Source organism: Terrapene carolina, unplaced genomic scaffold, assembly GCF_002925995.2.
Source record: "Terrapene carolina triunguis isolate 2854851 unplaced genomic scaffold, T_m_triunguis-2.0 Scaffold85, whole genome shotgun sequence".
Classification (NCBI taxonomy): domain Eukaryota; kingdom Metazoa; phylum Chordata; order Testudines; family Emydidae; genus Terrapene; species Terrapene triunguis.
The window spans coordinates 45,307,945-45,332,380 of NW_020664436.1; the positions used below are offsets into that span (position 1 = coordinate 45,307,945).

The window sequence follows — 24,436 nt, forward strand, 5'->3', positions numbered from 1 at the left end:
AGTGGCTTGTAAAACAACATTTTGGGGCAGTTCATATGCATAATTTTCTATATTTTTAAAACTTGATAGATTACTTAAAAAAACCTAAACTTTAAATATATACATAATTAATAGGAGGAGGAAGATGACATTTCCTCCATTGTATGTATTACTCCTTATGGGTAAAAAAATATGTACTATTAGTATAATAAAAAGACACCTCAAGTATACTGGCCCATTTTCTGATTTCAGTTAAATTCAGAGAAACTCCTAACTTTATTATAGTTTACTTCAGTGCAAAGGAGATGAGAATAAGGTTGCTAAGCATACATTTCTCATATACATAATCAAGGAACAGCCTAAATGTTCTGAGACAAATCCATTTAAGGAAATTGTTTTGCTAGGTAATTGTTTTGCTAACTTTTCCAATAATACGAATGCTGTGCTCATAAGCATAGAGTTGTTCTTTCTCTTGCAGTACTCTAATGAATGCTGCTGCTTGTGAAATGTCAAAAGAGTGGCAGGCATGTGGTGGCCTTCTGTGAGCTCTTATGCAGTTCAGATAAACATTGCCAAGTTAAATACCTGGGGCTTGATTCTGCTTTGACTGATATAAATCAAGAGTTACTTCACTGAAGTCAGTGGAGGGAGTCAAATGGATATAAAACTAGTGAAACAGAGTAGAATCATGCCCCTCAATTCAGTTGAATATAACCATACTATCTAAATATTAACTCACCAGAATGACTGAGCACAGCTCTTAATGGGCAGGACTATCTACAGAAGAGCTGTCAAATCAAAGATGTGCAAGGAGCTTCCAAAAATTAAAATGGAGACCAGAAAGCTAATTTTACTTAGTATGTGCGGGAAAATGAACCCCCATCTGCAGTAGAGTCACTTTTAAGATAATCATCAGAGGTAAACTTCCTACAAAGTAAGGCCTGTCAGAAACCAGATCCATTACACTTGCATATGTACTTACTACAAATTCAAGAAGAAAATGTTTGTGTTTTCTGAACAGTTTTATTGAGGTAATTTTTTCATTTTATATATATAATTAAGAGCTAAACAGTTTTCTAAGGCACTTGAAACTGTGCACATCAAAGTATCCTACAACATTGTACAACTAGGCAGAACACATTTTTGCTTGTTAAATAACAGCATAAACACAAAGGAAAGATGGGTACTGTATAAAAAAAAGGTAATACATACTCTTTTCAGTTGACAGTAGTGGAAAATATATACTGCAGAACAGATCAAGAACCAAGAAGAAACTGTGCTGTTAATTAATGTGTAGTTCCAGTTATTTACATTCACAGATCTCAATACACCTGTGTAATATGGAGTATCGGATTAGTCACTGGAAATTATAAACTCATTCATTTGGTCTGATATTTTCATCAAAGTTGCCATAGTCAGTCACTAACTAAAGCTGTTACGATACAAAGGGAGGCATACAGGTCTTTACTTTACAATCACAATTATATAAAGTACACTGTATAAGTTTAAGACTTGATTGTTTGATTCGCCATTGCTTTGCACTTTGTATGGTCTCTTATAGCTGTGCAAAATGAGTGTAAAATGCCACAGTTCTGAACTGGTGACATTTTACACCTACTTGGCATAGATACCAATGACTACACAACTAGCAAGGCAGCCGAAAATCAATCCTGGAATGTTTGCTTCTTTCTTTTGAGTTTTAAGTATGGAACTTTGGTGAAATTCAGGCAGGATACTTTGAGGACAACTGAACATGTTTTGTTTGTGTTTTTAATCCAACTAATAAGAAGAAAGTGAAACTGTTCTAGTGCCTGATATATATATAACAACCTTGATTATTGCCATATAATGACAACCTCGATTATATTCTGCAAGTGAAATCCTGATCCCAATGAAATCAATGACAAAACCTTCAATGTAGCCAAGATTTAACTCTGGGTGACTATGGGCCCTAACCTGCTTATAGAGAAGCTGATGGCAAAACTTGCATTGACTTCAATGAAAGCCCGATCAGCCCCTATAGGAACTCTATCACTAGCTCTAGTTGGTTGTTGTACATAGTGGGTTTTATTCCTTTCTATTGTTTTAATGCTTGGCTAACCCGGCAAACCCCTTGCAAGGGAGGCATCCCTTTGAAGTGTCCCAGTGGACTTCAGTGGAAAGAGTCACATGAGCAAAGATTTGCAGTATCAAGCCCTAACTGTGGTGCAGTTCAATTCTGCATCAGAGAATACTTTTTCTTGAAAGTCCAGTGTACTTCTAGGTCTGCAACACAATGACATATTGATATTGCCAGGCTATGCTAATAGCCAGAGTAATTGGTCAGTAAAGAAAAAAACTGGCAAGTGGCAGAAAGCTATTGGTTCTTCAATGTACAGCAATGTCCGTGCCGATCCATCTACTTGCCTAGATTTAACATTTTGCTGCAAATAGAATTCTTTTTCTCTTTAAGAAAAATTCATAGGCTCTATTTTAATGGATCTATTAAATTAGCTTTTAAAGCTATATCAAAATCCAAAAAAACCTGGTACACCTAGCTGTCCATCAAAGCAATGCATTTAAGTCACGGATTTTGTTGTTTGGCTCAAAATCATACCAATTAAAATAATTGTCCAAAACACAATGTTTCTTTAATTCCAAAATTTATACAAATTTACAAATCAAAATACCACCACACAGAATAGCAAAAGGAAGAGAAGATATGTTCAGCATCATTTTACTCTATTATAACAATACTTAACCATGGTTAAATTTGACATAGTATTGCAAGATGGTGAATCAAGAAATGATGATAGAGTAAAGACAGGCATAGAATATCATTAATTCCTTTGTTCCTACCCAATACAGTATTTAGCTTCTAGATGGAAAAACAAATAAAAAACAAACACACAAACAAACCTACTGGTATAAAAACAACTTTCTTGCGTTGCTACAGTAGCTCACATGAGCTGTATTTTCATTAAAGTTCTGGAACAAGATATAGAGATTGACATAAAACATGACCTCGTTCATTAAAATTAATAAATAGAAACCTGCCATAATATTATATTGAAGTTTGTTTTTTCTACTGCATCTCTCCCTCTTGATCTATATCTATACTTTCATAAGATTTTTCAGATGCCTATTTCTAAACAGACGATTTAAGCTATTCAAGGGGATTTATTTTCTTTCCTTTTTATTTTATTCTCAAAATATTTCACTAGCAACCTAAAAACATCTTTCACAACTGGTTTCCTAAATACCATTCTTGTCCTCCAAAAGCTAGTTTTTAAGTCCCAGCAGTGAGTATTGCACTGTGCTTTGTACAATAAAAATACCAATATCAACAACAGTAGAGCTAAATCTGGTGGCTCCTAAAGGCAGGAGGCAAATTTGTTTTTCACCCTGAGAACATCTTAATTTTGATTTACAGCAGCTGCACAGGTTCAACTCCTTGAGATACAAATAAAAAAAGGTGTTAAAGTATTAAATGATGCACTGTGACGTGCCAGGACAACCAATGTGCTGATGGACACAGCATAAGCCTTTAACTCATGCTACCATCTGACAAAAGTGGAAATTAAGGACAAAGGGCCAGATTGTGATTTCTGTTTACAGCAGCATAAAGCTCTATATCTATACTACACAGAGACAGTCATATCAGGGCATCTGATTACAACTCATCTGGTCACTAACCTGATTACAAACATGGGGCCTGATCCAATGCCTACCAAAGTGAAGGGAATTCTTTCCATTGATTTCAATGGATGCTGGATTGGGGCTATGGTTCCCCCATAGACTGTAATATAGACTTCGCTGTAAATACGTTTTTATTCATGCTAAATCCTTGATCAGACCAGGTTTGTAATTAGGTTGAGGGACAACCATGTTGTAAGCAGGTTCCTTAACATGGATGTAGCATAAATGTTGACAAGACTTGTACGTGAAGCAATTCCATTGAAGATGGAGTACTGATGAAAGTGAGTCAGAAAGGGCATCTACCTTTGAATTTTCAGGATTTTTTTAAGTTTGGGTCACAGCTTTCATTTGATTTTAAAGAAAAACATTCTTTAGAGTTAATCTGAAAAGATCTGTACCTGCCAATGAGTGAGTTCAGTATTTCTTCTGTAATAATTGACGTAAGCTTCACTAAAGCAGGGCGTGGCCTTAAATTTTTGCACTGCTTTAGGAGTTAGTAGTGTCAACTATAGGAGAGCACACATGGAACTTTGAACTTTGGTGTTTCTAGATAAGTGCTTGATCCTTCAAACACTTACAACCCTGTAAACCCACTGTATGTCTTATTATGGCAAGTAAGCTCATTGACTTCAATTAGACTACTCCTGGCAGTAATCTCTGTCCTTGGTAGTGCTGTAGGATCGGCCCTAACAGACTTAGACCTGCAATCCCTGTCCAAAATGATTTTTAAGCTACTGGTATCTTGTCTTAAAACAGGTTTAATTTTTAAGTCTACATGTATTTCCTATTAATTATTTAGGATTTTATACAATTTTTATAAGCTTCTCAGTTCACCCATAAGGAGATACAAATGTCATCTAAGAGGTCGGAGTGACTCCTTCAGACATTTCAAGCTGCTTTGTACATAAGAATTCAGGATTTTATTAAGGACCCAATCCTGTGTACCCTCAAGTACAATACAGTGGGATGTCTGGGTGCAAGACAAATGCAAGATTGAGACCTGAGTCTATTATATGTCCAATAATTTTGAAATGGTTACTCCAGTCTACTGAATGTGTCTGTATATATATTTATGTCCACTTGGATTGCTGAACACAATACAGGTAACTAAGCCATGGTCAAGTATCCTAAAATAGGAGTTGTATTAATTGTCTATCTGGACAGAAGTTCAAACTAACATTGATCACATCACCCATTTCAGCTAATTGGATTGTGTTTGGCACCAGGGTGGGAACTTTTTCACCTCTTTTCCCTCTCGTTTTCTGCCTTAGGGACTGCCATGTTGACCCTCTTCAACCAGTTTTTCCTTCTCTAGGCCTCATGTTACAGTACATGATTATTTCTTGCTGAGTTGCATGCTGCCAGCTCCTCTGGGGCTTAGATACGCATCATATTCCTTTCCACTACAGCAATTTGAAAGACTCTGAGGCAACCTGTACAAAGGACCAAGAGACATATCTGACATCTGAAGCTGTGCAGCTCAGCAAGAAAAAGCAAACTTGCTTCATCAAGCACTACAGTGTATCACAATCTCATTAACTTGTCTATCGCTTGGTCAATACTTTACAGCTTTTGTCCTCCAAACCTGTTGCTATTTACAATATATAAAATATATGTACAGGCTTAAACGTGTATGTATATTATACATAAACAATTTGTAAGTTCTAATTTAGCAAAGCACTTAAGTGTGTGCATAAGTCCTACTGAGGTCAACTTCCTTTATCCCATTTTAAGCATGTGGATAAGTGCTTTGTTGAATTAGGGCCATAGTTTGTACCTTATTTTAACAGTGGAGGCCACGGTAGTTTCTATTAGTTGTCAAATATATAAAATGGCATATGTTCTCAATGGCAAAGCCCACCATTGATTACATTGGGAGTAGAAGGGGGCCCTAAATTCCCAGTCCTGCTGGCTTTAACTTACATGGGTAGTCATTACTCACACAGTGATATAAATGGGACTTCTATCCCACATAGCATTTGCAGGGTCAGGCCATACATTTGTGAAAATTTTTACAGGGCATATATCATAGCCACTTTTCTAAATTTAATCCCTTTGTAATTTTTTTTTAAACTATCAAAGTGATTAGGTCGTATTAAGGACCTGTCACTTGTCCCATTTAATTTTTTTGAAACAAAAACTCAAATTATATGGTTCAGTGTCAAAATAGTAAACTTCTACTCTATTTTGCACTCCATACTTTCTTCTAAATTTGGCAACAAACAAAAACAGTCTCTGGAGAAGAATTGTTTTGCCAAGCTTTAATCCAGGGTACATTATTATGGCTGGGTTTTAAACCCTGAAAATAAGGGATTTTAATAGGAATGCTGTCAAAACTATAACTAATGGCTTACACATATCTGTATGATTTAGTGTGACATACATTTTCATTGCTTCCTTGATGTAAAAATGCTGCTTTCATAGTTACAAAATGATGGCATTGCAGAAGCTAAATTGTTTCCTACTAATTCTATTTTTAATACACCTAATTGATTCCAGTAAGAGGCGGAACAATGCTGATTATTTTTATTTGCTACAAGCTTGTAGTTGGCTGTTTTACTAGTTATTGATATTTTTGGGTTCATACACTGCATTTTGTAGGATTTTTACCAAAATTAAAGTGATCTAAAAGGTTCTATCAACCTATTTCCTTAAAATGTTTAAATCAATCTATATAAAAATAAACAGAAAGCCAGCTCATAGAAAGCACCCTGCTATTACTTGAATGCCCTTTACAAAAATAATCCATCCCATTTACAACAAGACCAGGTTTGCGTAAATATCAGTAAAGAGTGAGATCTAATTTTAGCCACTAAATTGCATTCCGCCTTTAGGCTGACATCTAAAATGACAATCTTCAATTTTATAAATTAAAAACACTCCACAAGAACCTATTGCAGAATCTGAGGTAAAAATCACTCTGCACAGACCTTTTATTGCCTGAAAAAATACCTAGCTTTCATAATTAAAAACTAAACAGGGCACATAAAAGACAAAAATAAATTGTAATTATGTACACATATAAAAAAGGATAAATAGTATATATACTGTAATACTGCATTACATATATGTTTATGTGTACTCCAGGCCCAGAAAAATCATTGTGTACATAAATCGAAGGATAAATAAGTGCCACTGTAAGAGAATTTTTTAGTGTAAACAATGCCAAAGGCTTGTAATAGGCCTTAGGGCTGACATAACAAAAGCACATATTGCCTTTCACGCTCCATACCATTTAATTTTAATAGTATTGTATTCACAAATACAATTTCAGAAGTTGTGAGTTAATAAGCATTCTTTGCATACAACAAAAACAGGCTGTGGACACTAAGGATTTTCTGTAGCTTTTACAAGGCCCTTGATGAAGATGTACTGATCCACATGTTAATTCTTTCTAGAAGCAATCCAAGGGATCCATCTAATGTTGCTCTTAAAGTTAAAGTCACATTGTTAACCCCTTTCCAAACCTACTTGTATGCAAATTTATGGCCGATTTCAGTTCTAATTTTGGATTCAAATTAGAATGTCATGATTGTCAATACTGTCTGCCATAGCTCACAGAGATATTGGTGCCACTACTTTGACAACAACGTGAGTGACAGACAAAAATAGAGTGTTTCAAAACCTGAATCCTTCCACAGTGTCTTGTTATTTGTCCTTTGAAACCTACTCATGTAATTCTGATGCATCATCATGGAGAATCCAAGGTGTAATTGTATTAAAAAAACACCAACCATATTTAGATGTGCTATATGAATACTCAATGTATTTTCTTTAAGCATGCTTTTCAGAATTTTAAAAAATACATCTGAATTATAACAAGAATATTTTCTGGCAAGTAGGTTCACTGGCACCACAAAAATTACTGTACTTCACTAAAGTACTGATGAAATGAGTGGCTTACTGTCTTGCTAGGACAGGCTGAAGTCTCTAGAAAACACACACACAGTTGCTCAAACTCCCAGATTTACAATTTTTTTCCTCCTGCCATCCAAATATATAATTAAACCAGTTTCATAAAGAATTTACTACCAGTTTGTTCTAACTTTTTTCTGTTAACTGACAGGTGAAATCTCTTTCCCCGCCCGCCTCTCTCTGTGTTCCCACTGTACCCACAATTACCCTCAGTCACCATGATGTAAAGTCTGATGAGTTCCTGGCCACAGGCTGTCAAACGATTGTCTTCAGCTCTTCCTGTCTGCTCAAGCTTTGATTGAAAAAATATCAACGTATCTGTGTGAGCTAGCCACAGAACCACAATCTCTCTTACCATCAAGACATTGCTTAGTTAATATGGAATGCTACCCCACTTTCCCTGGGTTCTGGTCCCAGTCAAATCTCTTGTTCTCCAATAAAGATGAGGGCCACATTCTTCATTAACCTCAGGGTAAGCTGCAACACACACTCACACTTGTTCAAGTTCCAGTGCAATCTCAGGTCTTCATGATGCAATGATTTTCCCAAAGGAAACTGGGGTGTGAAGTATGGGATACTGTCAAACAATTATGGACGATGAAACCTGAAACATTAAATCAAATACAAGTTAAGTGTTATTGTTTCATCGGATAATGGCATTGGGCCGGGTTCTGATTTCACACCTATTTTAAATGAATAATTCATTCTCTGCCCCAGAGTCACTTGTTCGCGATACTATTAGACCTAACCCAACTTTTGCTTTTTCAGTCCAATGTTATTAGTGAACTACATGAGTTATATTCCTTTTAACAACAGGGCCTTGAGGAGACTAAAGCTCTTTCCTTTCTCCCAGAATTGCAATCCTACAACATCTGTGCCTGATTCTGCTCTTAACAGCAATGTTTTTTCTCTAGTGTTACACCACTGACTTCAGTGTAATTACTCCTTCCTGCCACAGACTAATCAGAGAGAACAGAGAGAACTGATGGGCAGGATCCCCTGGGAGGCTAATATGAGGGGGAAAGGAATCCAGGAGAGCTAGCTGTATTTCAAAGACGCCTTATTGGGGGTTGCAGGAACAAACCATCCATCCCGATGTGCAGAAAGAATAGCAAATATGGCAGGAGACCAGCTTGGCTTAACAATGAAATCTTCAGTGAGCTTAAACAAAAAGGAAGCTTACAAGAAGTGGAAACTTGGACAGATGACTAGGGAGGAATATAAAAATATTGCTTGAGCATGCAGGGGTGTAATCAGGAAGGCCAAAGCACAATTGGCGTTGCATCTAGCAAGGGATGTGAAGGATAACAAGAAGGGTTTCTATAGGTATGTTAGCAACAAGAAACGGTCAGGGAAAGTGTGGGACCCTTACTGAATGGGGGAGGCAATCTAGTGACAGATGATGTGGAAAAAGCTGAAGTACTCCATGCTTTTTTTGCCTCGATCTTCACAGACAAGGTCAGCTCCCAGACTGCTGCCCTGGACAGCACAGTATGGGAAGGTGAGCTGCCCTCAGTGGTGAAAGAACAGGTTAAGAACTATTTAGAAAAGCTGGACATGCACAAGTCCATGGGGCCGGATGCACTGCATCCGAGGGTGCTGAGGGAGTTGCTGATGTGGTTGCAGAACCATTGGCCATTATCTTTGAAAACTCGTGGCGATCAGGGGAGGTCCTGGACGATTGGAAAAAGGCAAATATAGTGCCCATCTTTAAAAAAGGGAAAGAGGAGAATTCGGGGAACTACAGACCGGTCAGCCTCACCTCAGTCCCTGGAAAAAACCATGAAGCAGGTCCTCCAGGAATCCATTTTGAAGCACTTGGGGGAGAGGAAAGTGATCAGGAACAGTCAACATGGATTCACCAAGGGCAAGTCATGCCTGACCAACCTGATTGCCTTCTATGATGAGATAACTGGCTCTGTGGATATGGGGAAAGCGGTGTACGTGATATACCTTGACTTTAGCTAAGCTTTTGATATGGTCTCCCACAGTATTCTTGCCAGCAAGTTAAAGAAGTATGGATTGGATGAATGGACTATAAGGTGGATAGAAAGCTGGCTAGATTGTTGGGCTCAACGGATAATGATCAACGGCTCGATGTCTAGTTGGTAGCCGGTGTAGGAGCAGGATTTTATATTGTACTATGAGAACTAATGAATGATTTAATTTTATCCTGTCAGCCACCCTTTTTGAATAGCAGAAAGGAATGACAGACCCGAACAATCCTTTTGACTGATTATGGTCACATTTCTTTGTTTTAAGGTTTTAGTAAGTAAGAGACAGGATCTTGTATTGTATCTATGTTAAGGAGATTAGAAGAATGTTGAGGACCTGAAGCCCCAATGTGAATTGTTTTAGTTATAAGATTTAGCAAGGCTTGATTTGCAATGTATTCTGCTAAATATACAATACTGCTGTCTGTATATCTTTGAAGGTTTCTGTAAGAGATTGTTTGTGTGAATGAGGAATGCATGCATCAGGAAAAGATAAGGTGCGAAAGCCATCACAAATGTCCAGATGGTCAAGAAGAAGTGAGAGACTTGGAAAGACCAGAAGACAATCAGAAAACATCCATTGTATCCGATGCTAAACATGTTAGCAGCATTGACGACCTCAGAGGTGAGGCAGGCACCCCCAAAGGCGAGACAACAAATAGGAGATAACGATGGGAAGCCCGACAATAACCATCAAATGATAACACCACTTAAGGACTAATGATTACAGGATGACATTGCAAAATGCATGAACTCAAATGGAAATTTACAACTATAAAGCTGGGGTGTTTTGCCATGGAACTCTGGGTTCAGTCCTGCAAAGCCTCGGCGCATTGGATCGCGACCGACAAGAGCCCAGCTCCACACTCGTGCTCAATCTAACTGGTCATTAGATTGACTCGAGCCACAACAGACTGGTAACTATAAACATCATTGGCAGGACTCTGTGTGTATGTGTGTGTGACTGAAAAGCATATGCTAACTGTTGTATTTTCAATAAATGCTGCGTATTTGCCTTCCTCTATAAAGATCCCGTGTGCTTTGTATGAGCATAACACTGGTGGAGTGCCCCAGGGGTCGGTCCTGGGGCCGGTTTTGTTCAACATCTTCATTAATGATCTGGACGATGGGATAGTTTGCACCCTCAGCAAGTTCGCGGATGACACTAAGCTGGGGGAAGAGATAGATACGCTGGAGGGTAGTGACAGGGTTCAGAGTGACCTAGACAAATTGGAGGATTGGGCCAAAAGAAATCTGATGGGGATCAGCAAGGACAAATGCAGAGTCCTGCACTTAGGATGGAAGAATCTCATGCACTGCTACAGGCTGGGGACCGACTGGCTAAGCGGCAGTTCTGCAGAAAAGGACCTGGGGATTACAGTGGATGAGAAGCTGGATATGAGTCAACAGTATGCCCTTGTTGCCAAGAAGGCTAACGGCATATTGGGCTGCATTAGTAGGAGCATTCCCAGCAGATCGAGGGAAGTGATTATTCCCCTCTATTCGGCATTGGTGAGGCCACATCTGGAGTACTGCATCCAGTTTTGGGCCTCCCACTACAGAAAGTATGTGGACAAATTGGAAAGAGTCCAGTGGAGAGCAATGAAAATGATTAGGGGACTGGGGCACATGACTAATGCAGAGAGGCTGAGGGAACCAGGCTTATTTAGTCTGCAGAAGAGAAGAGTGAGGGGGGATTTGATAGCAGCCTTCAACTACCTGAAGGGGGGTTCCAAAGAGGATGGAGCTAGGCTGTTCTCAGTGGTGGCAGATGACAGAACAAGGAGCAATGGCCTCAAGTTGCAGTGGGGGAGGTCTAGGTTGGATATTAGGAAACACTATTTCACTAGGAGGGTGGTGAAGCACTGGAATGGGTTACCTAGGGAGGTGGTGGAATCTCCATTCTTAGAGGTTTTTAAGGCCTGGCTTGACAAAGCCCTGGCTGGGATGATTTAGTTGGGGTCAGCGGCGGCTCCGGGCACCAGCGCTCCAAGCGCGTGCCTGGGGCGGCAAGCCGCGGGGGGCGCCCTGCCGGTCCCTGCGAGGGCGGCAGGCAGGCTGCCTTTGGCGGCATGCCTGCGGGAGGTCCGCCGGTCCTGTGGATTCGGCGACAATTCAGCAGCGGGTACGCTGAAGCCGCAGGACCGGCGGATCTCCTGCAGGCATGCCGCCGAAGGCAGCCTGCCTACCATGCTTGGGGCGGCAAAAAAGCTAGAGCTGCCCCTGGTTGGGATTGGTCCTGCTTTGAGCAGGGGGTTGGACTATGACCTCCTGAGGTCTCTTCCAACCCTGATCTTCTATGATTCTAACAGGGAGGGGACACTTTGGGGCTGAATCTTCCTCAGGCAGTAGCTCCTGGAGGACCATCTGGACCCATTGGTTACGTGCACCATGGATAGGATTGGCATCCCTGTTTCAAACCCCTCCCCTAAATAGCTTTCTCACTGAGTTGCTGCAGTATTGGATTGCCTCAGACCTCTGGGCCAGCTTCTGAGAATCCTACTGTAATCTGTGTCCATCAACTGCTGTTTTCAGTGTTAGTGAGAAACACTTCCAAGTTCCTCTTTGGTGTCTCTTGTACAAATATGTGCTAATTTTGCCATATTATTCGTAATGATGTAATCAAGGAGTTACATTCCAATTGTATCAGTTCATAGCACAGAATATTCTCTCTTGCAATTTACTTTATATTGCACTTTGCTAAACCTGTATTTTTATATATCCTAAAGACTAACCAAAGTACAAGGAATACAAGACACAGGGCGCCAAATGGAGATACACTAGTTATGCACTTGGCCTAGTGATCTGTATCCATATTCGTGAGGGGCATTTTCTAACAGTCTAAGCAAAACACTGGGTTCTAATCTCTACCTGCATGTATGGTTATAATCCATGGCACTGTTTTCCCATTTGTAAAAATGACAATGTTTTATTACCTGCTTCGTGAAGTGTTATGAGGCTAACTACAGGATCACACACAATCACGGAGTGGTGGCAGCAATAGCAGTAGGAGGAAGGGACCCAGTTATGGATCAATTTTTGTATGTGTCTTATCTGAAGGTTCAGTTTTTATAGAATCATAGAAATGTATGGCTGGAAGGGACCTTGAGAGGCCATCTGATCCACAACCTCCCTTGATAACCTATTCCACTACTTAGCTATCCTTATAGTTAGAACGTTTCCCTAATATCTAACCAAAATCTCCCTTGCTGCAGATTAGGAGAGCATGGTGTATGCAATGGTGAATGCAGTGCTTAATTTGTGCTAGAGCTTGCCAGGGCAGAGCCCCAGCACCCCTAGGCTTGGCAGCTTATCGCCCTGGCACCTCTAGGCTTGCTGCATCAGTTATGAATGTAAAAAAATTGCTTGAGCCCCGGCATCTTTTTCATTACAAATCAAGCACTGGTTGAATGATTTTAGCAGCAAGCTCTACTGGGCATAATGCAGACTGCTAAATGCAATCTTCAGAAGCTTAGAATTTGGATAAATCAGAACAGATTTTCATGGGGACAACAAAAAACACACACCTGACCTCCGGAATAACCCTCTGCCAAATTTCAAAATCCTGCTGCAAATCATAGAGACATTAGAGCTCTTCAAAAAAACTGTCAGAAAAAATAATTATAATGGGAATTGTTAGGTAACCTAAATATAGGCTACCACTTTCCCTATAGTGATCTATTTGATAATTATATAGTGGTTTTAAAAATATCAGGGCCTTGTTTATTATTAATACAATAACAATATATTGAGTAATCCTTATGGAGTTGCAGTAGCTTGAGTGGAAAATTGATTTCCACTATTAGTACCTTCTGATTCCTAATTTAAAATCCACACTAAAACTCCTATTAGCTTCACATTTGTTTTGTTTGATCTGTAGCCAGCAAACTATTTTTATACCAAATTTAAGGTTATTTGGACATGCCCTTTTAAAGATATGGGATTTAAGAAAGACAGGTATTAATCATAGTTCGAAAATTCTTTTAGTTCTTTTTTGCCACATCCTAGCTGCAAGATAACTTATCCTGTATACTTCAAACGAGGCTTATTTGAAATATCTTGGTGAGATCTATGGCACAGGTCCAAACAGAGATGCATATTATAATGTTATTTGTGTCAAATTAGGAATGTTAGAATGGAATGTCTGAATCTGGCAAATTTCCGAAAGATTGCTAGGAGCTCTGGTGATTGTTAGGAAGTTCTCCAGAATGGGGATGGACTTTGTGAAGTTTGCTAGACTGCTAGCTTGATTCCAGTGCCCCAAAGCACCCACTAACACATACTTTCATATGGTTGTCAGTGGTTCTGTGGAAGCAGGGCTCTCCTCCCACACATGCAGACTGTTAATTTCATCTGGGACATGCTGAATCCAATAAAATGTATGAAAGGATTATTTCTCAGATTTCAAAAGCAATCTTTTCCATTTAAAATCTATTCAATTCTGGTTACCCTCATTGCCATATCAATTATATGGTTTCAGTGATCACATCAGCAACACTGGGAAATCCCACCAGCTAAGGGTCAAGGAATTAATTACAGTACAACTCTAGAGGGCTTGGGAAAGGCAGAGACTAATATGATACATTCACCTCTCATTGGCTTTACGCCAAAAGGTACTTTTACTCACCTTGTAAACTGTCGACTTTCCTCATGTACTTCCATTTCTGTGCTTTTAAATTCATTCAGTTCTTTCCGTATTGCTGCCTAATTAAAAACACACACAAACATCAGAAAGATGAACATCCCGTAAAAATACATTAACAGAACAGGTTTCAGAGTATTATGATTCCTGATGTCAGATTTGTGTCCATTAATTCTTTTGCGTAGAGACTGTCCGGTTTGGCCGATGTACATGGCAGAGGGGCATTGCTGGCACATGATGGCATATATCACATTGGTAGATGTTCAGGTGAACGAGCCCCTGATGGTATGGCTGATGTGATTAGGCCCTATGATGATGTCACCCAAATAGATACGTGGACAGAGTTGGCATCGGGCTTTGTTACAAGGATAGGTTCCTGGGTCAGTGTTTTTGTTCAGTGATGTGTGGTTGTTCAGTGATGAGTATTTGCTTTCCTGACATCAGGAATCATAATACTCAAAAACCAGTGGGAGAACACTTTAACCTGTCTGGCCATTCTATGACAGACCTGCGGGTGGCTATCTTAAAACAGAAAAACTTCAAAAACAGACTCCAACGAGAGACTGCTGAGCTGGAATTGATATGCAAACTAGACACAATCAACTCAGGATTAAATAAAGACTGGGAATGGCTGAGCCATTACAAACATTGAATCTATCTCCCCTTGTAAGTATTTTCACACTTGCTTCTTATCAAACTGTCTGTACTGAGTTATCTTGATTATCACTTCAAAAGTTTTTTTTCTCTTACTTAATTGGCCTCTCAGAGTTGGTAAGACAACTCCCACCTGTTCATGCTCTCTGTATGTGTGTATATATATCTCCTCAATATATGTTTCACTCTATATGCATCCGAAGAAGTGGGTTGTAGCCCACGAAAGCTTATGCTCTAATAAATTTGTTAGTCTCTAAGGTGCCACAAGTACTCCTGTTCTATTAACAGAACAAGGGCCCACTCCTCTGAGGTGCAAAATACCGTCATCTCTATTGTTTTCCATTTACTTTTCCCTTAAATCCTTTCATTTAGTCGATCACTCTTGCACACTCCTGATCCCAAGAACATAATGGCTCTTTCAGTTATGGTTATTTGAAGCAGTAAAACTATTTTTAGAAAAGCCATAAGAAAATATCTGGGGCCAGAAAATCCCTCCCCCAAAACATGGCATTTGGTTCAAAAGAAGCAGGGAAAGGGAATTTGTCACCCTCGACAGCCACCTGTTTAGTATGCATCTGCAAAGAGATTATCAGAGCATACAGCCCTGGAGGGGAGGATGAGTCATACTTCATGCATAGCAATTGCATAAACTGCAAGATTCCTATAGCTCCCGACTGGAAACAAGATTTTAGGAATGTGAGATGAATGCCACTTTTCAAATGGAAATTAGTTACTCGGTTTGATCAATTTTATGTAACATTCCATGAGGTGTTTGGACATTCCAGGGCCGTGTTTTCAGCTGGTAGATACTAAAGAACAGCAGAAATTCAGCACACTTTAAAATGTCAGTCCTTAATGCCTATGTAAAAAGAATGGTAATCAATTTACTTCACTACATAATTCATATAATTTCTTAAATGGCCAGCACTCTACACACACAGGTATTGCTATAAATGCTTTTGGTTCAAATCTATAAACATTTTAAACCACTGCTTTCAGACCCTGCTGTTCAGTGTAAGGTTTATTCTCTCTCCTTTCCGTGATTCTAATACAAGTAATACCATTTGAGTAATCCTTTAAAAAAGCAGCTCATTAAACAGCAATGTCTTTCAAAGCAGGACAGAATTCCAGTGTGATAGTTTTACGCTGTGTCATCAGAATGCCATCTCCTAAATGATAAATCTCACATTCCAGCAGAGGACTGTCCTGCTTAACCCCAATGATACACAAGGCTGCTGCAATAGTAAGGAAAGACACACAACTCAGATATTGCAACCCCCCTCCCCTTGTTTTTAAGCATATGCCTTATTGATAGACAAGACACTGGAGTCCTGAATCCACAGAACTGGTATAGCGCAGGCTTCATAGAATCATAGAAGATTAGGGTTGGAAGAGACCTCAGGAGACCTCTTTTCCACTGATGTGCTTCAACTGGACCTAGAGGGACTACTTCTAGGGAAAAGAGGTAATGGAGTTTCCAGACTCACTGGACCCTTTGCCTCTCTGCTGAGACTGAAAACATGGGGGCCAATTTGTGCCAACTGTGCTGTGGAAACCTGTTCATTACAAAATGTATTGAGCCTAAAAATGTATTTCAGGTGAGTAATAATGTATGCAGTGTTGTTGTAGCCGTGTTGGTCCCAGGATATCAGAGAGACAAGGTGGGTGCGGTAATATCTTTTATTGGTCCTTGTCTCTCAGGTGGTGATAATGACTTTCAGCCACTATTAGCCAGACCTGAGCAGGTGACCTACAAGTGAAAAAGTTCCACTGCTATCATCAACAATCAAGTCCTTCTTGGATCATTTCTAAATGTGGCACTCTGATCTACTGTGACTTGAGGCCTCGTCTATACTGATTTGACCTATCAGCGCTAGCTACCAGTGTAGTTTGCTTGGTGCAACTCCCAGTGCAGATCAATAGTGTCGCTATTTGCACCAGGACTGCTCACCTCAGTTTCCTGCAAGGTGCTGAGTGCACTCAGCTCCTGAAGACTTCATGGGGAATAGAGAATGTTCAGCACCTGAAGCCCAGGGCCCTGAGCCTCGCCACCCGGGGATGAAGCTGAAGCCTGAGCAATGCAGCTTTGCATGGGCCCCTGTGGTATGGGGCCCCAGGCAATTGCCCTGCTTGCTACCCACTACGAGGGCCCTGGATTTTATATGCAGAAAACCAGCTGTTGTGGCACAGGTGGGCCGTGGAGTTTATATAGCACGTTGGTGGGGGAGCTCTGACAGAAAGGTTGAGAACCTCTGCCTTACTTGGTATTGCAGGATCTTGCATTTTCTATACAATTTGGTCCAGAAACGGCGGTTGGTAAACCACCCATTTCTAGCAGAGAAATCCTGCAGGTATCTTTGTGTGTGTGGGGGGGAGGGGGGTCAAAGAGGGGAATGGGACAGCTGAATAGATTTTTTCTGAAATGCCCTACTCATTTGTTGAAAAAGAAAAAAAAAAAGTAATTCTCTCCAGAAAGACAGAGGAACAAGCAGCTTAACAGAATTGCACCCAAACAGTGTGCTGTACTGTGTAAGGTACAAACCTCCTGAAGAAAACAGTGCTCTTCACAGTATGATCAATAGTAACGGGAATGACCAGCTCTTTCCTCGTGGGCTAATGTCGTAACTGGATCCTGTACTTTACGGCCATTTCACAACAAAAATCTGAGGATTCAAGGCAGCTTCTCTTGCCTCTCTTCCCACCCCTACATTCACCTCTCTCAACTTGCCCCCTTCTTTTGTGCAGGTTAGAGATATCCAATAATGTGAAGCACCCGGGATTCCTTCAGACCTGAGCATGGCATGGAAACACCATGGCTGAGGATCTCCTCAGGAGATTTAAGGCCAAATGTCTTTGATGACTCTACTTGATCTTTCAGAGGCCTTTAAGACAGTTGATTATGAGGCAGTGGTTCTCAAACTTTTGTACTGGTGACCCCTTTCACATAGCAAGCCTCTGAGTGCGACCTCCCTTATAAATTAAAAACACTTTTAAATATATTTAATACCATTATAAATGCTGGAGGCAAAGCAGGGTTTGGGGTAGAGGCTGACAGCTTGTGACCCCCCCATGTAATAACCTCGTGACCCCTTGAGGGGTCCCGACCCCCAGTTTGAGAACCCCTGTTATGAGAGGCTGCTGAAGTAACTGCAGGCTGGCAAGAGTAGATGGGATCACGTGATAATTCATCCACTCATTCTTTTCAGAGGAATAGTGACAGGATGGTGTTGGGTGACTGGTCCTCTCTTTCAGGGCTTTCAATAGTGAGGTCTTGCAGGGCTCAGTTCTGACAGCCCTATTGTTCAACCATTATAAAACCACGAGGGGAGATCATGAGGAAATATGGGCTACAGTGAATTCAATGTACTGGTGACTTTCTGCTCTAGGGCCCCTTTTCATCAGACTCAGATGTACCAGTCTGCATGCTCTCCAATATCTGGCATATGTCGGGCCTGAACAAAAGCCAGTTGACCTAAACTCAATTCTGAAAAAAGTGGTAATGCTGGTTGAAAGTATTGTGAGGATCTGGCAAGGTATATAACTGCTTCCTCGTTTGAGGGTGTCCCTCGGCCTGTTGTGAAAGCAGAAAGTAGTATCAGGATTTAATTAGTGACACCATTGCACACAGATGCTCAGATGGCATCAGTGGGCACAGTCATCTTTTTTTCCACTTGTGGCTGGCATGGACAGCCCTTTCCTCTCTGATGCAGATGCTGCTACAGCCCCTCAGGTCTTTGTTCCCTCTAGGCTAGAACAGTGTAACTCACTGTACTTGGAGCGAACTGCTAAAGTCACTTGGAAGCTGAGACTAGTAGCTACCACTGCCTTCTGAGTGGGAGCTGGTTCCTTACGCTCGGCCCTCTCAAGTTATCTGCAGCCACAAAGAATGAAAACACTCTGTTCTCAGACATGAATCCATTTTTTAGCAAAGTAAGCCTGAAATATTTTATGATTTTTCACCAAAAAAGCATGACCTTTCTTCTGAATTATTTTACCTAATTTTTAAAACTCTACTTATATAAGTAAATAAGCAACCCGGTAGCTTCTTTCACTGTTTAAAGTTCTCTCTACTACCTAGTTAATCTCACTGCTCTGTTAAATTGCAGGATAAAGATGCAGGATTTTGACGTTGAAGGCTGAGTTTATTCCCAATGGTGCATGCATGCAGTTGGTCACCTGACAACTGTAGTGATGGTGTATTCATGTGGTCAAGCATTTTTACAGTAATGGGAGAGCCCGTTACATTTCACTGTAATTAGTTTTAAAAGCAGCACTTAAGGGCCAGCATGTAGGCCTCTGACTGCAGAAACTTTGGTTGAATTCCAAGGACTTCAACTAAAAGCTGATAGCAGTGACGTAACTGGCCTAGGAGGATTTTAAAAATGTGAGAAATTCATCTCTGAACTGCCACAAGTGAGCTGGTAAGTACAATTTTAATAGGCACCTGAGTGGGTTCTGCTGTGTGTGGGCAATGCATGGTACCATGACAATGTCACTGCCTCAAGAAGATGTAATTAATGATACTGGTGTGGAGGGATGAAAATAAGACCGGAGAAATATTTTGAAATTTATAGAATTCAATCTCTATTTGTCCCTTGCCTTGTCTGCAGGAGTTAACCTTGCCCAAGGCTTGTCTGCTCGGCGATCATAATCCGGGGAATCCGTTACCTCCACATACTCATTGAAACGTAGGATTCTTCTTGCCTGCAGTTCAGCCACTGTAGGTCTCAGACTGAGCTGTGAACAGGAGGTGGAAAAAGAGTAAATTGAATAAGCCAAAATAAAACCTAGGGTATGATGTAACCTCAAGAGAACATTAAAGGTATTTCTAATCAGGGTCACTTTCAGGTGTCTAAAAAAAGGCACCATCTTGGGAACATCAAACAGGAACTGGAAAGCAGTGCAACCTAGTTTCTTAGAGTATAAAATTAATCTTTGTCAGACAGGCCACAAAGAAACTTGACAGATCATCTCCAGAACATTAATTTTTACTTTGCTACACTGGTGCTATTTACCCTCTTAGACAATGCTAGTATTTATATTAATACCTACAATCATCTGTTTTTCAGTACCAAAAAAAACAGGTTTTTGATGGGTTTCTCTAACAAAAGGAATTTGTGAATCAGAGAGTCTATCTTTATTATGATATTGAACCAAATGATCTGAGTCACCCCAATCAAAGTACAAATTAATGATTGTCACAGTAAACAAAATTCTCCTATTGCACATATATTTTTGAAAGTGTAGGAAAACTGTATGTCATATTATGGGGCTTCCTCATCTCAAAAAGGATATTGCAGAACTGGAAAGGGTACAGAGAAGAACAATGAGAATGATCAAGGGTCTGGAAAAAATTCTCATATGGAGAGAGATTGTAAAAGCTAGGACTGTTTACCTTAGAAAAGAGACCCATAAGAGGGGACATGATAAAAAATAACAAATGGAATAGAGAAGGTAAATTGGGAACTTCTATTCTCCCTCTCTCGTAACCCAAGCGCACGAGGATATTCCATGAAATTAAAAGGTCGCAAATTCAAAACCGATAAAAGGAAATACTTTCACACAGAATGTTTGATTTAAACTGTGGAACTCATTGCCACAGGAAGTCACTGAGGCCAAAAACTAAACAAGATTTGAAAAGGGATTGGATAGTTGTATGGATAGCAAGACTATCCAACATTATTGCAATTAATAACACAATTTTGGAAGGGATATTAAACCTTCTGCTTCAGGGTTTAATCTGTCACTATTAGGGACCAGGATGAGCTCCGGGTAGGGGGCAGATAATCCCACATCTGTCTACTATGGGGTTCTTACACCTTCCTCTGAAGCATCTGGTGATAGCCACTGTCAGAGACAGGATATGAAACTAAATGGACCTTGGATCTGATCTAGTATGACAATTCCTGTATTCCCAAAATCCAGCTGAAATTATTGGGTTTGCATTAGTTTAATGGAGAACAGAATATAGCCCTAATCTGCATAACATGCACATGTGTACAAGCAACTTAGACACAATTAGAAAAAAAATAATTTTTTATGTGCTTGTTGCTTCAGGATCACATATATATGGGCACACATATATAGAATGTGTGCATATATATATATATATATATATATATATATATATTATATATGTAAAATTATTTTTTAAGGTTTTAAACTTCTCATTATTCAGAAAAAAGAGACATTCATGAGATTAACAGGAAGATCACAATCAAAAAAGTCAATTTAATAATTGACTTGGGCACAATGATAAATATTTTGTATACTGTGGTTCTCTCTTGTATTGACTAGACTAGGAAAGACAAGCAAAAAGGTATACATTACCTGTTGGGAGAGTCTTGCATTGCAATGTTTTACCACTTTGGTCTTGATAATCAATTTTAGTGATTTAGATACACTCGATGGATCAGGACTGTGCTGTTATCCCACTAAGAGCTCTGAGAGACACTGTGCGTCACTGAGGCACTGTGGGTGGGATTTTCAAAAACCCTCAGTGTTGGCTTACGTCTGCTACCATTGAAGTCAGTGGGAGATTTACCATTAATTTCAATGGGAACAGAGTTAGGCCAACCCTGAACAGGAGAATGCAGTATGTGCTCCCATCTGTGATGGGCAAGCTCTACTGGCTTGTGTATGGGATAGTGGTGGAGGGCTGTTCAAAGCCTCACACCTCTTCCAGCACTCTCCTTTTCCAAAAGAGGCAAGTACCTACACCTGTGGTTGCACGGGTGTGTGCACGCACACTCGGGAAAGCTCCTGGTACTCACACCCCCTCCTTGCACACACATGCAAAGGCTAACCACAGTCGGGCCCTACATTTCTTTCAAAGGTGGCAGTTCCGCCTTGTAAAAATGCTAGGGAAAATTGGACAGACTGGATTTATACCAAGGATGACTTTGGCCCATTCTATCTTTTAAACAGGGGTTACCTTTTGGGGAAATGGAAATGGGAGAGGGAATTTTGTCAGTATGTCTGAATATACTTTAGAATAGTATAAAGAAAAATTCTCATCATTATACACACAAGTATATTACACACAAAATATTTTATCACCTTTCTGCTGAGGCTGCGTTTTAATTCCCTCCTGGCTTCCTGTTCTTCTTCTTCATTCTTCTCTGGTTTTGGAAGAGAGAAATAAAGGGGATGACTAGGGGACTATAACTGTATATGGTAAATTTCTCTTGGCAGTAAGTTTCAGGCCTTGGAATATTGGCTCATGCATACTCTCATTTCTGAGCTATCCTATTTTTTTTTGTGTGTGTTCTCATTGCCTTTTTCTGTCCTCTCCGATTCCCAACTCTGCAGCCTTCTGTAGTTATCACCCTGTGCCTGGAATATAGCAGAGAGGCTACAGTCATTTCCACTCTGTGAAATAAAAAACAAGGAGTTGCACAGCTGCTTCACCTACCTGCCAAGAGACTAAGATCATCATTGCCTTTATTCCCAAGGTCCCCTTTACCTTAGTCTAGAATCAGAGTTTAATTGTGAGAAGAAAATTGCAGCCAAAATAATTGGCAATGAATAACCTATCTGATGAACCTAACCTCTATTTTTTGCTCCCAGAATATCCATGAGCAGAGAGCAAATTCCTCAAATTTGTTTGTTACTGGAAATTAGTCAGTGACTTGTTTTGTTGTTGATTTTTGTTAGACTCCATGGATTGATCATTAATAGTTCTCAGTGAGTATGTGATTTTCATTATTTGAGCTGACTTGGTTAACTGTGTGATTAGTCAGACCAATCACAATTTATGATTTCTGTTCCTTGGTCAGATGGGGCAAATAATTGCCTATGCAACTTTAAAATTTCTGCAGATATTTGTGCATGTAACTTAAATTTGCTTTCCAGAAACTTTTGTGCCAGTGAAAACTGATTGCCTGAATGTCTGTGGAAAGCAAATTAAAAAGGGGTACAAATATGGGTGAAGCAAATTGTTTTTAACTGATGAATGTTTGCAGAAAATTATTTGTATGATTTGCCCAGCTCTGTTGCTTATGTGTGAGTGTATCTTTACTGTGGATGAACTATTCCAATCAGAGATGTTGGCTGAACTGCAAAGTTCAGATCTGGATCCACATTTCCCCAAGGTCACAAGTTTGGATTGAGGGTTTTGGTTCAGGACCAACTCTAGTTCTAAAGGAGTTTATCTGTCCACTGTGGATGTGACCAAACTGCGTTAGAAGAAGGTGAGAGCACAGTTTTGAACACTTGTTCAGAATGATTTGCTCTCATCCATAATAAATGGCCAAACTGTGAACATACAATGTGGCCAAAACTGAGTTTGAATCTCGCTTAGGCGTTAGGCTTATGGTTGTTCAACAGGTACACCTGTTGTACACGTTTTCACTGGGAGTGGCCCGGGTATCACTGAAGACAGAACATCATTCAGTCCTTGTAAATTTCCTTTGATAAAGCATGAGATGGAGAGAAAGAAAAACAAAAAAAACAGCATCAGAAGAAAATCACAGCAACAGAAAGAAAATGTCAACACCAGCCCTGCTCCTCAAAAAGATTTTGCCACCAAACTTCAAGCGAGATAAAATCTTGCAAAGACTGCCAAGGCTAGATTAACTCTATGATTGAAATTACGTTTATTGAGATACAGAAGTGAATATTTTTCATATGACTTCTTTCAGTAATCTAACTAAAGCTCTCTTTCCTTTACTGTATTTCATAGAGTTTAGCAAGATCACTAACCTTTGCCCATTTAATAGCTGTTTTAGTATATTTATGATAACTCACATGGAACTGACTTACTTTTAAACAAACTTCCCTTTGTAATCAATAACCATAATATCTAAGGTAACTAAACCGGATCTATTAATTTAGGGATTAATTTACTTGGTTTTAGCTCATCTAGAGAAGACTGCCCCCTACAGGAACTGGATCTCCCAGGTGTAATCTCTGTTGCAAGCTCTTCATGAGGGAGACAGCCCAGAAGAGATTGTAAGTGAACACACACATTGTACTGTTGCCCGTTTTTGTTATTTTCTTTCTAAAATTAATTATTAATAACTTTGAATTCTCTTGCTTGTCTAAATCACTGTATGTCCTAAAGCATGGTAAGTATCTTCACATGAGAAATACTGGGATCACGTCTCTGAATTTATATCACAAGGAACCATTATTAATCAATTTAGTCTACCTGATCTTTGTTTCTCTAGACCATAATTCTTTTAAATTTGGGGATACAATTACTTGGCAGTGGGCACAGGATGTGCTGGCCTTTTAAGGGGGTCAGAGCTCAGCTGCCCCCTGTGCCACCAAGGCGAAGGGAATAAATCCTGGGGTCACGTGGTTGAAGATTGTGACTCAGAGCCAGGCCTGTCGGGAAGCTTGAGTTCAGGGAGAAGGCTAGAGATGAGAAAAGAGCAGAGAGTTTCTCCTTAGCAACCAGGCCTGGGAGTGCGCACCTTGAAGGGAGCAGGCTAGAAAGGCAGGCAGTAGAACTGGCCAGAAAGAATTCCATTTTGTGAATAATTTTGAGATTGGGATATTTGTTTTGCATCCGAGTAAAAATGAGACCTTTTGAATTCTTTTGTGAAAAACTACTAACAGGAGAGAGACC

The 24,436-nt window shown here is 39.9% G+C and overlaps 1 protein-coding gene across 2 annotated transcripts in view; it reads right to left on the bottom strand.

The window, feature by feature from the left end:
• Positions 1–6,438: 6,438 nt before the first annotated feature.
• PHACTR2 (phosphatase and actin regulator 2) overlaps positions 6,439–24,436 on the bottom strand; it is a 112,532-nt gene continuing 94,534 nt past the window's right edge. For both annotated transcript variants that reach the window (XM_026649778.2, XM_026649777.2), the window contains 4 exons: positions 21,922–21,983; positions 19,462–19,599; positions 14,194–14,270; positions 6,439–8,176 (listed from right to left, as the gene is read on the bottom strand). In XM_026649778.2, the coding sequence (XP_026505563.1) occupies positions 8,161–8,176; positions 14,194–14,270; positions 19,462–19,599; positions 21,922–21,983 (293 nt within the window). In that variant the 3' untranslated portion in view covers positions 6,439–8,160. The remainder of the gene's footprint in view (positions 8,177–14,193; positions 14,271–19,461; positions 19,600–21,921; positions 21,984–24,436) is intronic.